The 15171-nt window shown below is 44.5% G+C and overlaps 1 protein-coding gene across 3 annotated transcripts in view; it reads left to right on the top strand.

The window, feature by feature from the left end:
* The window catches only part of si:ch211-250c4.3 (uncharacterized protein LOC100535981 homolog), a 38671-nt gene that overhangs the window by 19811 nt on the left and 3689 nt on the right, over positions 1-15171 (top strand). For 2 of the 3 annotated variants that reach the window (XM_068567659.1, XM_068567658.1), the window contains exons 3-5: positions 8044-8205; positions 10033-10195; positions 14986-15113. In XM_068567659.1, coding sequence (XP_068423760.1) covers positions 8044-8205; positions 10033-10195; positions 14986-15113 — 453 coding nt within the window. Of the gene's footprint in view, positions 1-8043; positions 8206-10032; positions 10196-13312; positions 13708-14985; positions 15114-15171 lie in introns of those variants that run through there. The other variant, XM_068567660.1, reaches the window with a different exon arrangement.

Below are 15171 nucleotides of genomic sequence, written 5' to 3'. Positions count from 1 at the left end.
AGCACAAAGTAACAATCTTCTTCACAAAAAAACATAGTTTTCATTATTAGTGTTGGTTGCATTTTTACTGACATTTTTACCAGATTAAAACAGCACTTTGTGGATATATATATATATATATATATATATATATATATATATATATATATATATATATATGTGTGTGTGTGTGTGTGTGTGTGTGTGTGTGTGTGTGCAGGCGAAAGAGTCAGTGTTCATTGAAAATACAATATAATAACAATTATGTTACCAATTGTAGAAACAAATATTACATATTACTTTATATTTGACTTATATACATAAATGTGTGTATGTATATATACATACACACATGTGTGTGTGTGTGTGTGTGGGGGTGGGTGTTGCTGTAGCTTAGCGTGCTACATTTCTGTGGGAAGCTTGGTTTATTGGACAGTAACTTGTTGCTTTCCCAGGAGCTTGCTCGGGCGAGTCTTGCCAATAAAAGCAGTCGGTTTCATAATAACTTGACATAACACTTTTCTTGCCACGCTAACGTAACACAGAAACACCTCCAGTCACTGAATCAATACTCTACTCTCACACCGTGATGGCAAGCAACTAACACGCCGGATTATTGTTTTTCTTACCTCACTTACGCCACCTGACTTCCTGCGTGAGTCACTCATATTATGAAAAATAATGATCATGAGGGATCCTGCGTATTTAACCTCATGAAAACCACACCCAACCAAACATTACCGCCGCTTTGTGGTTTCCTTCAATTTCTCCACAACCACATCTTCACTTCACGTGGCTACAGTACCTCCACCCTTTAGAGAAGACACCATAATAAAAGTAACCGTTAAGTTTACGTACTAAAGCTCCGTCAGCTCTCCGCGGCGCCCGTAAGGTTTCACAAAATCTCCTGTAAGCGTCCTGTACACAGGTGGGTTTCAATAATCTCAGTAACTAAGCGAGCTTGTTGGAGTCTAACAAAGCGATCAAAGTCCACACAGTTCCTCTATTAGTACCTTCAAATTCCCAAAACGGAGATGTTTTTTGTTCACTTGTAATCTCCCTGTAAGCCCCATGACCTTTGAACTTACGTCACACAGCACATGCTCAGTCTACTGAAGGGCACGCATCCCGCCATGCCTCTGGGAAATGTAGTTTTCTCATAAAACTTTTAACTTTTTACATTTCTGAACCGGTTTACACCTGTTTTTTTCTGAAAAACCTTCAAATGAGCCCAACACTTTGTTTTTCTGTGTTTTTTTTTATTGCGGATTCAGCTTCTTTAGGGCCTGTTCTTTCCAACAAGGGGTTATTAGTTATTGTTATTAGGTTGTGGGACCTTGGTAAGGGCCTGAAGCACACATTGTGAACATGTCGGAAACACGCATTTATGTTATAAAAAGGATTTTTGTGAAAATATACATATTTTTCACACAAGAATATTTTGAAAAGCTGCTATAAAATAACACAAGTATCAGAACTCAAACTTAAAGCTCCCCCAGTACGGGGCCGTAGTGCTCAGACATCACTCACACCATAAACTCACTCGCTACCTTTTGCTAGAAACATCTGGCAGGCCGATGGGAACCATCTGGTCCCCTCATGGCTATCCCTCCAGTGGTGGCCTCCAGGTCCTCCTGTCTCCTCCTCATAGATCTTTAAAAACAGTCTGAAGAAGACGAGGCCTTCATAGCGGAGGCTTTTTCATGCACTCGCATGTCACGCAGCACCTGTTCATCTGAGCAGAGGGACGGCAGATTTTGTCCAGCGATACTGTCGCTGACCACCTGCTCTTCTTTCATCGCCCCCCCCCCCCTCCTGTTTTTTCCAAACCCCAGAGCATGGCGGCTTACCTGGATGCATCAAATATGTGTCAAATATCTGAAATGACTCACATATTTACCCAGATAGAGGCTCTTTGATGGGCCCCTGTGAGGTAATGGTGTGTGCAGCGGCTCTCAGGGGCCCGGCGTGACCGACTCGAGGCGGTCGGGGGGGGGGGGGGGGGGGGGGAGCGAGGCCCATGGTCATCATCACTTGTCACCATGGCTAATAATGTAATTCCTGACCCTGCTAAATGGGGCTCTGTTGTCCGGTGGAGGGATATTGGATTTTTTCATGGACACTTCCTCTGTGTTTACCCATGAGCCTCTGCTCTCCTCATCCCTCTGTGTTTACCCATGAGCCTCTGCTCTCCTCATCCCTGTGTTTACCCATGAGCCTCTGCTCTCCTCATCCCTCTGTGTTTACCCAAGAGCCTCTGCTCTCCTCATCCCTCTGTGTTTACCCATGAGCCTCTGCTCTCCTCATCCCTGTGTTTACCCATGAGCCTCTGCTCTCCTCATCCCTCTGTGTTTACCCATGAGCCTCTACTCTCCTCATCCCTGTGTTTACCCATGAGCCTCTGCTCTCCTCATCCCTCTGTGTTTACCCATGAGCCTCTGCTCTCCTCATCCCTCTGTGTTTACCCATGAGCCTCTGCTCTCCTCATCCCTCTGTGTTTACCCATGAGCCTCTGCTCTCCTCATCCCTCTGTGTTTACCCATGAGCCTCTGCTCTCCTCATCCCTCTGTGTTTACCCATGAGCCTCTGCTCTCCTCATCCCTCTGTTTACCCATGAGCCTCTGCTCTCCTCATCCCTCTGTGTTTACCCATGACCCTCTGCTCTCCTCATCCCTCTGTGTTTACCCATGAGCCTCTGCTCTCCTCATCCCTCTGTGTTTACCCATGAGCCTCTGCTCTCCTCATCCCTCTGTGTTTACCCATGAGCCTCTGCTCTCCTCATCCCTCTGTGTTTACCCATGAGCCTCTGCTCTCCTCATCCCTCTGTGTTTACCCATGAGCCTCTACTCTCCTCATCTGTCTGACTTCAATCCCAACAGGAACAGATTTTATGAGCTTTGCAAGAGTTCAAATGGAGATTTCATGTCGAGTCGTGTTTCCAGTAACCGAGTTCATCTACCTGAGCTCCTCTTCTTCTTCATCACTGCAGCCTCGCTTTGAAAGACATACAGAGAGTTCTTTTGAATAAATCAATTAAGAAAAGGATGAGAAGTGATTTATGATTTAATTACAACTAATTATTATTATTATTATTATTATTATTATTATTATTATTATTATTATTATTATTGTTTCTAGAGCAGCAACATTAATGTTTACAGCAAAGTCACTTTATGAGCTCTTGTTGTGAAAATTCCTCCTGTCCTTGTGTCCTCTATCCTCCTCCCTGTGTCCTCTATCTTTGTGTCCTCTATCCTCCTCCCTGTGTCCTCTATCTTTGTGTCCTCTATCCTCCTCCCTGTGTCCTCTATCTTTGTGTCCTCTATCCTCCTCCCTGTGTCCTCTATCCTCATGTCCTCCTGTTCTCTATTCTCATGTCCTCTATCCTCCTGCCCTCTGTCCTCCTGCCCTCTGCCCTCATGTCCTCTATCCTCATGTCCTCTATCCTCCTGCCCTCTGCCCTCATGTCCTCTATCCTCATATCCTCCTGTCCGTCCAACATGCAGGATGCGTACAGGACATGGAGACTCAAAAAGCAAAGATTCAGCCGCAAAAACTACAGATGTTTTCTGTGTTGCGTGCTATGCTAACCGAACAATGAAGAAACAACGTAAATGTGACGTCAAAGGACCAAAACTAAACCAGTCAGTGTCCTGAAGGACAACCTGTGTGCTTCCTGTGTGAGCTGCAGCCGGGAGGTGAAGCAGGAACACCACCTGCGTGCTGACAGGCTGAAGAGAGGCAGCGTAGCTTCCTCCCCGTCGGGACGCTCCTCACATCTGCTGCTTCATTCCTTTGCAGCGCTGTCATGTTTAGGAAAGCATTACGGGGCCGAGAGTGAGAGCGAGGGTCAGAGGAGGCCTGAGTTACTCATCGACCTTGGATGTTATCGTCTTATTGTGCTCTTATTTTGAATATGGGAGGGAATAAACAAACCCATTTTGCCCTTTTTTTTTTTTTTTTTTTACCAAAAAAACAAATCTAGTACTAGCAATACGCACCTTTGTAAATATAATGCTCACTCATTTAAAACCATGAAAGCAGCTCTGGCTCCCAGTCAGCTGGTCCGTACGCCACTTTGGTTAAGACATCTTAACAAACATCTGCAATAACAGTCATAAAAGGCAACTCAAAAAATGCTGAGCAGATGATTGGTTGAACCGTCTGTCAATCAAACTCTTCCTAAAGCGAGTCAGGAGAAGAGAGAAAACGTCTTTTCCACCTGGAGAATCCTTCAGTGTCGTTCTTTTCTCTTCTTTCAATGAAGACGAACTCTCCGGTTCTGATAGAACGGATGTTACTATAGCATCTAAGCTAACGTGAACGTGACATCTAAGCTAACGTGAACGTGACATCTAAGCTAACGTGAACGTGACATCTAAGCTAACGTGAACGTGACATCTAAGCTAACGTGAACGTGACATCTAGGCTAACGTAAAAGTGACATCTAAGATAACGTAAATGTGACATCCAAGCTAACGTAAATGTGACATCCAAGCTAACCTAAATGTGACATCCAAGCTAACGTAAATGTGGCATCTAAGCTAACGTAAATGTGGAATCTAAGATAATGTAAATGTGACATCCAAGCTAACGTAAATGTGACATCTAAGCTAACGTAAATGTGACATCTAAGATAATGTAAATGTGATATCTAAGCTAACGTAAATGTTACATCTAAGCTAACGTAAGTGTGACATCTAAGATAATGTAAATGTGATATCTAAGCTAACGTGAATGTGACATCTAAGATAATGTAAGTGTGACATCTAAGCTAACGTGAATGTGACATCCAAGCTAACGTAAATGTGACATCCAAGCTAACGTAAATGTGACATCCAAGCTAACGTAAATGTGGCATCTAAGATAACGTAAATGGCATCTAAGATAACGTAAATGTGACATCTAAGCTAACGTAAATGTGACATCCAAGGTAACGTAAATGTGACATCCAAGCTAACGTAAATGTTACATCTAAGCTAATGTAAATGTGACATCTAAGATAATGTAAATGTGATATCTAAGCTAACGTAATTGTGACATCTAAGCTAACGTATGTAAGGTCCCCAGTGGATGAACCCTGTTATAATAATAATAATAATAATAAAGCTTTCGTTTGTGTTTGGTGCTAATTCATGAATGTTGAATGCTGTAGACGCCAACACTTATGAGGTCAAACTCCGACATGAATGTGACTGGGTGGTGCTTGAAGACTTGAGTAATTGAGAGCGCTGCTTCTTTGAGGCTGGACTCTCTTTGAAGGTGTTCCTGGGCATTCACAACAAGTCCAGAAGTTACTGCACAGATGATGCAACCCGTCTGGACTGGGATTGCTTGGCATAGTCCAGATGGAGTTGGTGGACACGGCCAGAGGAAATGATGCAAACCTATAGCTTAGCCTGCTGTCGCCGAGACTCAGATGTCATTGTGACCGTGGTGACATGCAGAGGAGCCTAAATACAGCTTCCCATGGTTGTTGGAATGTTTAGTTCTCACTAATTATCTGGAATTGTGTGACTCCTGGGCCAAATTGTTTGCCAGCATGTCTTAAAAACTATTGTTTTCTCTTTTCTAATTAATATTTCTGAAAACTTTTTTCTTGTTTTTTTGGCTCCTGTTAAATATTTCATTGTTTCGTGTTTGTTCTGAGAAACCAACTGTTATTTTTCCTGATTGAAACAATTTCAAATAATCCTTTTTGCAATTTTTCTGTTTTTTAGCCCTAAATCCTGGACCGCCGCGGAAAGTTATTTCCCCTTCCTTGCGGTCCCTTTCTTTCATTTCAGTGACCCGTACTGTCACTTTTAGGCCTGCTTTCAGTTTCTTCTCAAACTGTGTTTTTCCGTGATAAGATCTTGATGTTTAGGCTTCAGAGATCCCTGAGCTGCATCATATTCAAGACCCTGATGAAGACACATGCCTCCTCAAAAGGCTTCACATATCTTCCTCCTCAGACTAGTGGGACAAATGGGATTCTTGATCCGTTCACCTCAGAAGACTCCAGCATTATCAAAACTTGCTTCATTGCTTTTCCCATCATAGTGACTTCAGTCAGCTCCATGTGTGAGACAATATTGGCCCTTTTATCACAGAAACTCAGAGGAAGTGCAACAGGGTGTGGGCGTGTTTGTTTGCGTTTTTAAAATGAGGTTATGCACGCACAAGTAGGCATTCCCGAAATCTCAGTCCCTATTCTGGGCTTCAGATCACTCAGTGGTCTCCGTGGGGCCGAGGATAAGATCTCGCCCCGGCCTGATAGCGCGCATGTCTCTGCGGGAACGGATTCTGGTTACAGACCCTCCCCCTCATCATCATACCCCTGAGGAAGTGAGGGTCATCTGGTGGAAGGAATACCCTTTCTTATCTTAATTAGCCACCAAAAAAAACACGAGAGGTCTGGGAGCTAAAGAGGCTTTGTGGAGTCAACAAAAGAGGAAAACCAACTGATATCACATTAACCCCTTGAACCGGATAACAGCACTTGGTGTCCAGAGCAGAGAGAGAGGGAACCAAACCCAATGTGCTAAAAGATGCTAAAACTCAGTGTAGAGCTGGTTTACTTCTCCTTGTGTCCCATATTGATTAGGTCAGCGTTATAAATGCATATGTTTAATTTAACCTGTAATGTAGGTTTAGTTTGGACAACCAAGATTGTTTTGGTGTGAGTTGCTTATGTTTTGATATATCAGCCATAGAGTCAACAGACAGTTTATCATATTTTAATGTATTTTTTCAATGTACAAGTTGAGTGGCATTAGTTTCATTAAATTGGAGATAAAACAGACATCTCTCGGGGTGATATCTTTAAAACCAGGCAACAACATACGAGGAAAATAATTCTTATTTGGTTTGGTGGTGAAATGTCTCATTTCAGCTGATTTCAGCTCCAAATTTCAAGACATTTCTGAGCAATAAATTAGCAGAACATATTTGTCCCAGCTCCAAATTCAATGAGTCTCCCGTCATGTACTATGACCCAATGAAAGCTCAGCGCATGGGAACGTTCATGGTCAAGAGCCTGTGATCACACGGGGTTCGTCCAATAGAGGAAATGAGTGATGTCAGTCCTCCAGGCTGTTATGGCTGCTGGCCCCATTGTTTGGCGAGTGTTTCCATCAGGAAAAGAGGAGGTAAAGACCGGACCCGAGCTCACATCCTGCTTTTGTAGGGACACTTTCAGGAATATTGATCATTGGATAGATATTTGCTCAAAATTCCTGTTTGTATAGTGCTGAAAAAGTGTAGCTCCTGACACACAAACACAACATCCTGGTTCGGGTTCCTGGTGATGTAGCAGGTTTAAATAGTTTCCTCTTCGTAGCTGGATGTGTACCGTAGACATCTCAGATCTGACCAGAGATGTCCACGATGCTCCAGATTCATTTCAAACCAGGTTGGAAGAACCAAAAAAAAAAAGTTATACCATCAATGTCAGTGGCTGTCCCCGCTGTAGCAAGCTAGCACAGCTTCTAGCTCTCCACTAGCACAGCTGCTAGCTCACCGCTAACTCCCTGCTAGCGCCCCGTCAACCACCGGAAGTTATGGGATCAGCCCCGGCTCGACGCCCGACTCGGGCAGTAGCTAGCGGGGAGCTAGCAGCAGTGCTAGCTTGCTACAGAGGGGAGCTAGCGGGACACCCACCGAAGGTTGGAGCGGCTTGTAACCCGAGTTTTACGGTACTTATGTTCAATCATCAACATTCTCATCTGGATAATCCATGTCCAGAGAACTGGACCAGGAGACGGGACTTTCAAATTGAAGTGTTAATTCACTTTTGTGGCAAATATCATGTCGTTCTGAAATGTCATGTTCAGCGCCGTCTCGTTCAAAATGGGTTGGAATGACCACTAAGCCATAGCCGAACATACGTTTCTCTTGCCTTTTTAATTAGTGCAGTCCTGCTCTACCTTAGGTTTTTAATTCATACTTACAGATTTATAATCTCAGAGGCTTTTCCATCACGACAAGAATAACAAAACGATGGACGGTGTGAATCCATCTTGATCTTTCTTCTACCTTACGCCCGGTATTCCTGGTTAACCTGCACATCCTCTGTTTGTCCAGGCTCAGCAGGCGACGTCCAACCCTCTGGGTTCAGGCCTGGGTTACCTGGATCACATCTGCCAACTCATCGAGAAGATCGGCCAGCTGCAGGAGACCAACCTGCAGCTGCAGAGGCAGATCTGCAGCCTGCAGAAGGACGGCAGGGTGGCAAAGACCAAAGAGGTGTGTGTGTGTGTGTGTGTGTGTGTGTGTGTGTGTGTGTGAGATAAACATAGAAGGTCGAGAAGAAGATGCTTTGCTTGCATTATGGGAAATGTAGGATTTAGCCTTTGTGGAGCTCAATCCTATCAGGAGGTGAACACTCATTCCACTGACGGGCGTCGCCCCCATCACCATCATGTTAATGTTCATCACTTTGTGTTGTCTATTTCCCTTTTCTGTTGAGAAGATAACTGAGACCTGTGTTAGCTTTGAGGCTTCATTCAATAAAGCATACACATAACATACTTAACTACCGACGAGTAACTACCTTTATGAATAAGTTTTAGTACAGAAATTCATGATTGAAGTGCATATTTAAATCATATGTATAGACAAATGCATGAATTAATTACATTTAAATACTTTTTAAATAATTTACTAATACCTTAATACTTAATTTACACATCGAGAATCCATAATTTATAAAGTGAACCCACTCTTAACGCATAATAATCAAGCTTATTAAAGAAGAATGACACATTTATAACTGTTTATGAATTGCATACTAATAAAGTAATGTATTCATTCATTGGAACAATGCTTTATAAAATAACTTACCAATACTAAATAGTATTTATTTATTATGAAGTGCTACAAAAAAGCTTTCCTTTTCATATCTGAGTATCTGATACTATATTGTCAAGCCTTTCCCTGGCAGTGTAATCATCACTCCTTTCCAACTTCAGGGTTCACTAAAGAAGGGGAATGTGGAGTTCTCGGCTTGGCACGATATTGCATAACGAGGCATTCAGGAGCGCTGGACTGACTCTGGTGCAGTCAGTGTCTCAGAGGCCAGAACAGCTTTCCACTTGGGCAAAAGCTTGAAGCCAGCAGGAGTCAAGGACTTCAAAGTGTTCACAGAAACCGAGTGAAGGGAGAGAGAGAGAAGAAAAGCTCTTTGTCACACGTTTAATTCATACAACCACCATTTTAGAGTCCACGCGTCATCAAACCTTTACCTTTTTAACTGATATTACGACATCCACCTCAAGACCGAACATATCAGCTCCTGCTGTGATATTCTCAACAGTCTGAGCCCGAACGCTGTCCGAGTGAACGACACAAAGCACAGCGTGATGAATGAAGGCTGGCAGCCCCCCTTTAAGACCACTTTATTGATAAAAAGAATAAACAATGACTCCTAACAGTCAAACCTCACTGTTTTCTCTACTGAAAAGCTTGCCATGGCATGACTTCCATGAACACGTTTGTTATTATCCACAAAATTTAGGCACGATCCCTGTTTTTTGTTTAGTTTTTGTCTGCCATCTTTTTCATGTTATTTATTGTTATTGCCTCCTAAAGCAACACCGGAGCATCTGCAGGTCGGATCCGGTCGAACCCTGAATACCAAAAATGACGAGTCGTGGAATATAAATGCAGTCGTTACGTAATGAAGCTGAGAGGGTTCTTTGTGTTGATATCAGGAGGGAAATGTGTGTGTAGGCGGACGTGCACTCGGACATGTTGCTCTAAAGGCCCACTGGAACCTTTCCTCCACAATAGGAGGAGAACGGTTACTTTTGAACAGGGAAAGAGATTATGTGGGGAAAATATATATAATAAGCCTCTTGGGTTGCAGGTCATGCAGGTGGTGTGTGCATCTGTACACCTACACTTAAACATGATCCCGTACAAAAGAGCAGAAGAAACACGTGTCAACCCCCTTTAATCTCCTCTATGTGCTGTTGCATGTGTGTTATTTTACCTGGAAGTGATGCCAACTGTCCAGTAACATCCCATCACAGAGACATGTGTCCGTCTTCTTCCCGCTGTCTTTCTGAACAGGACTTTTTCCAGCATCACTGCAGCTGTGGTGCAGCCAGCATGGCCCTCCAGGACACTCTGAAGAGACAGTCCAGAAGTGAGTGTTTGTCCCCCAGTGGGACCCTCTCTGACCTCTCCACCATCCACGAGGTCACCCGGCTCCCACTCGCACCGACCACAGGAGGTAATGTCATGGCATGTTTTACTTCTTTTGCTGGAAAAAGGAAGGAAATGATACAGAAATGATACACTGACACTATTCCTGGAGGCTCGCTAGAAATGGGGAAAGAGAGAGGACTATGACGAGGACTATGACGAGGGCTATGACGAGGACTATGACGGGGACTATGACGAGGACTATGACGGGGACTATGACGAGGACTATGACGAGGGCTATGACGAGGACTATGACGGGGACTATGACGAGGGCTACGACGAGGGGTTTGATGAGGACTATGACGGGGACTATGACGAGGACTATGACGAGGACTATGACGAGGACTATGACGAGGATTATGACGAGGGCAATGACGAGGACTATGACGAGGACTATGACGAGGACTATGACGAGGGCTATGACGAGGACTATGACGGGAACTATGACGGGGACTATGACGAGGACTATGACGGGAACTATGACGGGGACTATGACGAGGACTATGACGAGGACTATGACGAGGGCTATGACGGGAACTATGACGGGGACTATGACGAGGACTATGACGGGGACTATGACGAGGACTATGACGAGGGCTATGACGAGGACTATGACGAGGACTATGACGAGGACTATGACGGGAACTATGACGGGGACTATGACGGGAACTATGACGAGGGCTATGACGAGGACTATGACGGGAACTATGACGGGGACTATGACGAGGACTATGACGGGGACTATGACGGGGACTATGACGAGGACTATGACGAGGACTATGACGAGGACTATGACGAGGACTATGACGAGGGCTACGACGAGGGGTTTGATGAGGACTATGACGGGGACTATGACGAGGACTATGACGAGGACTATGACGAGGACTATGACGAGGGCTATGACAGGGACTATGACGAGGGCTATGACGAGGACTATGTCGAGGACTATGACGGGGATTATAATGAGGGCTATAACGAGGACTATGGCTTTTTGCGGGCACCTCTTGTCACCATTGTCACTGATATTCTGGAGATGGGTACCAACGATGTTCATCCAACATGCTGCTTCATCTTTGACATATATTACTTCATAAGATTTTGAGATAAAAACGTACTACATTGATTAAATGCTTGCCTGATTCTAATAAATGTCAACAGAGCAGCATATCTATTGTAGCTGGGCAGAGAGCCGGGGAGGGAAGCAGCGAAAAGAATGTGCCCCACTTACTTGTAAGCTACTGTAGGAACAGTTCAAATACCAGATTCAGGACGTAAGCGCTCATGTTGGTTGATAAGGAGTTTAAAAGTCTGAAATGTGGAGGAGGATCCTCTATGCAATGTGGCTCTAGCTCAAATGTAGAGTCCGTCCTCCTACAGTCTGCATGTCACAGTGTACTGAGGCAAGATACTGAACCCCAAATTGCTCTAAAAGGCCGTCGGTGTGTCTGAATGTGCATCAGTTAAGATCCTGATGAGCAGGTGACCTCTTGCATGGCAGCATCTGCCATCAGTGTATGAATGTGTGTATACATGCAAGTCCATTTACCATTTGCTGGGAAGCCAGTTGAGAGCAACAACAGAAGTAATATTTCTTCTTCTTTCTTCCGTCTTTGTTAAAAGTCCGTTGGGAGACCAGCTGGAGTTTTCTTTTCTAGTGCAGAACTCTTTAAATCCACCATAAAGGAGGTTTCAATCACTGTTAGACCTTCTGTCAATTCTATGTGCAATGAAAGATTTCAAGTGTGCTCATTGCGGCCTTAGCCAAGGCCCTCTGGCTAAGTTACCCCCTTGTGATAGAAAAGGACAAGTGAGTACAAGTACCTCGTCTGTATGCAACTTCATCTCCTACAGTGAAAACGTTGGGCTTCGTTCTTTAGTGGACTGTTTCCCTAACAGAGAGATGTTATTTTCTCTGGAGGTCACTGAAACACCCCTCTTTAACCTCTAGCATTTAATTACCAGTAGGATCAGCTCTTAATAACCTGCCCCAGTGGGATGTGTCAACAAACACACGCGCACAACCACATATTAATGTTTTAATTTCAGTGTTTTTCTGACATGTTCCCCAATTGGATCTATTACTGTAGGTATGTTATTAAAAGCCTCCAGCAGTGCTTAAGTTTCATGCTGTCGTTATTGTTTTCGGAGCAGGTCCCGGTGGCTGACAGCTGGGTGGTCCCGTGGGGGAAAATGAAATTATGACTCGAATGGGACACGGGCGGAATTCCCGGCATCCTGCTCATGGCAGGAACATATGATGTCCTGTGTAATCTGGAATGCTTTAGTTCTTCCTCTCGTCGGCAGGAAACTGGATCTGGAGAAGAGGTTGAGAAGTCAGGAGAGAAAGAGGCCCAGCTTAGGTGCAGTAAGTGGAGTGGATAGCTCTGACTGTGACAAGGTTAAATGTTGTACTCTTAGAAATATAGGTGTTAAGTAGAACCATATAGGGTTAATTGTCTTGTTGCCACTTTCAGGTTCCTGGTAAAACCTTTTGCAAAGGTTCCACATGGGTTGTTGCATTTACCGACAAAGAGGAAAATGAGGATGGTACATTGACAGAGATATTAACTGGCTGTACACTATACGCCAACATTCACCCACTCACACACATACTGCTTTAAGGGAAATGTGGGGTCAGTATCTTTCCAAAGGACACTTTGACATGTCTCTACCAGTGAGTCACAGCCCTCCCAATGCAAAAGTTCACTCTGAATCATTACAAATGTGTATCAACTGACTTTCATGTCCTGAGGCTGCGATCACACCAAATCAGGTTTTGTATGGATGAGTTCACTTGAACGTGACGCCATGCGAGCATGCTAGCTCCTGACTGCGTCCATAGAGTGAAATAAACACATTTACTCTCAATGACTAACTAGGATGCGAGGCCTTTTAAAACGGTGGGTCACGCACTGCAGCTCAGACTGAGTGGCTCAACAGGAAACCCAACGCTACACTTCATTGGGTTTTGCTTATTCGTGCCGCTCTTCTTCTTGTAGCCGGTTAAGGGATTGGCCGTCTCAGTGGGACTTTGTGTTGCGTTGAACCAAACGTTGGTTCTGTTTGACTGGCGTTTCACTGCAATGCATTTCACACAACAGCTGGAGGCCTAGTTGTCAGTGTTATCCTTTTCCTTGTCTGGCAGAGGGGCACGATGAGGAGAAACTGCGAGGCCATGTGATGAGGGGAGGTGTGTTTACATGGCCGTGGGAGACGTGGGCAGTGGGACGAACAGAGGCAACAACAGGCCTGCACTGAGTTCATCACTCCCTTCCCAACAAGCAAGCAAAGGATCCCAACATGTGAACGAACACTTGCTCTCAAAGAACTAACTCATACAGAGTAAATGTATTAAACACTGAAATATCTTTTGACACACGTGGTAAGTCAGAGTAGAAAGACCCCGCACACTACGAGCTCATTATCTAACAGTTAGTGCAGACCAAATGAATATTAAATTGTGCTTGCATTCCTACAGTGGAAAAGAAAACAACTCTAACTACCCTGTCTACTAAAATATACTCTAGGTTTGCCAATACATTTCCAAAGAGAAGTTAATACATTAACATGTCTGCAACAATTACAAAATGTTCATACTGCTGTTCCCGGACCATGTGTGATGTACTTACCTCATATCCAGTAACTTATTCATGGTTAGGTTAGGCAACTGAAAACAGTTATTTACGTGAAGAGGTAAGTGGTTATATGAGACAAGGCGTGTTTGTCTTATATTTAATCAAGCACAATCTTTTCGCTGACCTAAGCCGAACCGCTCTTGGGCATAGAAAAGAAAAATTCCAATCTCTGGTGTCAAATTCCTGTGCTTTGTACTCCCACTGTCCACATCGCCGCCTCCTTTGGGCCTCTGTGGGTTCAAGAAGATGCGTTCCTCATGAACTGGATAATAATTCCCACTGAACATAACCCAATAGCAAAATCATACTGGAAGAGGGAATGCAAACTCCCCAGGAGGCTGTAGATGGGAATTTAAGGACTCAAAATGCAGTGCTGGTCCTCTGCTGATTGTGTACCAGGCCATTCTTTGTTAATGCGCCAACAACTTTATAAGGTGCTAATACGTCAGACGTTTCCTAATTGCTCCATCGACCCAGCAACAGCAGCAACAACAACAACAATGCAGCTTTAAAGCTTTAAAGCTGCTCTACTTGTAGAGCTTTGGGGACTTTGTGGTCTTTAAGGCCCTGTTCAGACCTGGCAGTAACACATGTCCAATCACAAGGAGACGGCTCTAAGTACCTGGCATGAGAATCCGTCTCCAAGGGACCACTTGTGTCTGGATCCCACGTCTCTGCTCTACATGGCTATGACCAAGAGTATGACGAGGACAATGACGAGGACTATGACGAGGACTATGACTAGGGGTATCACAATGACTATGACGAAGACTATGACGAGGACTACGTCGAGGGACTATGACGAGAGGTATCACAAGGACTATGACGAGGGGCATCACAATGACTATGACGAAGACTATGACGAGAACTATGACGAAGACTATGACGAGGGGTATGAGTACCTGTCATTAGAATCCGTCTCCAGAGGACCACTCGTGTTTGGATCCCACGTCTCTGCTCTACATGCAAATAAACAAGTACACATTTTCTGTTTGTGAAGACCGGATGTTGACCTTGTGATAGATATTGTGAATTCGGGTACATTTTATGACCGCTGCTCCCCATCCTGGTCTGATCAGTGCAGAGCACCGGACACGTCAACGACAGTCTGAGAATAACATCCAAAACACACACGGCAGCTACACACACGGTGACAACCTTCTGTTTGTGATTTGTGTTACAGACGCGAGCAGCGCCGGTTTGACACCCGCCCCCCTGTGGAGGAGAGGCCTGTACCGAAGGAGTTACACCGAAGGAGAGGTCTCCTTCCTCGGGGGCAGCACTGAACACCTCTCCATCGCCCAGCGCAGGGTGAGTCACATGCTCATGCTATGGGCCCTCTGCGAGAACCACACTCTGCAATGTCTTG

The sequence above is a fragment of the Clinocottus analis genome, unplaced genomic scaffold, assembly GCF_023055335.1.
Source record: "Clinocottus analis isolate CAN_PGR_092001 unplaced genomic scaffold, fCliAna1.0.p SCAF_8, whole genome shotgun sequence".
In the NCBI taxonomy this organism is placed as follows: Eukaryota; Metazoa; Chordata; class Actinopteri; order Perciformes; family Cottidae; genus Clinocottus; species Clinocottus analis.
This window is presented reverse-complemented; position numbering and strand designations above follow the sequence as displayed.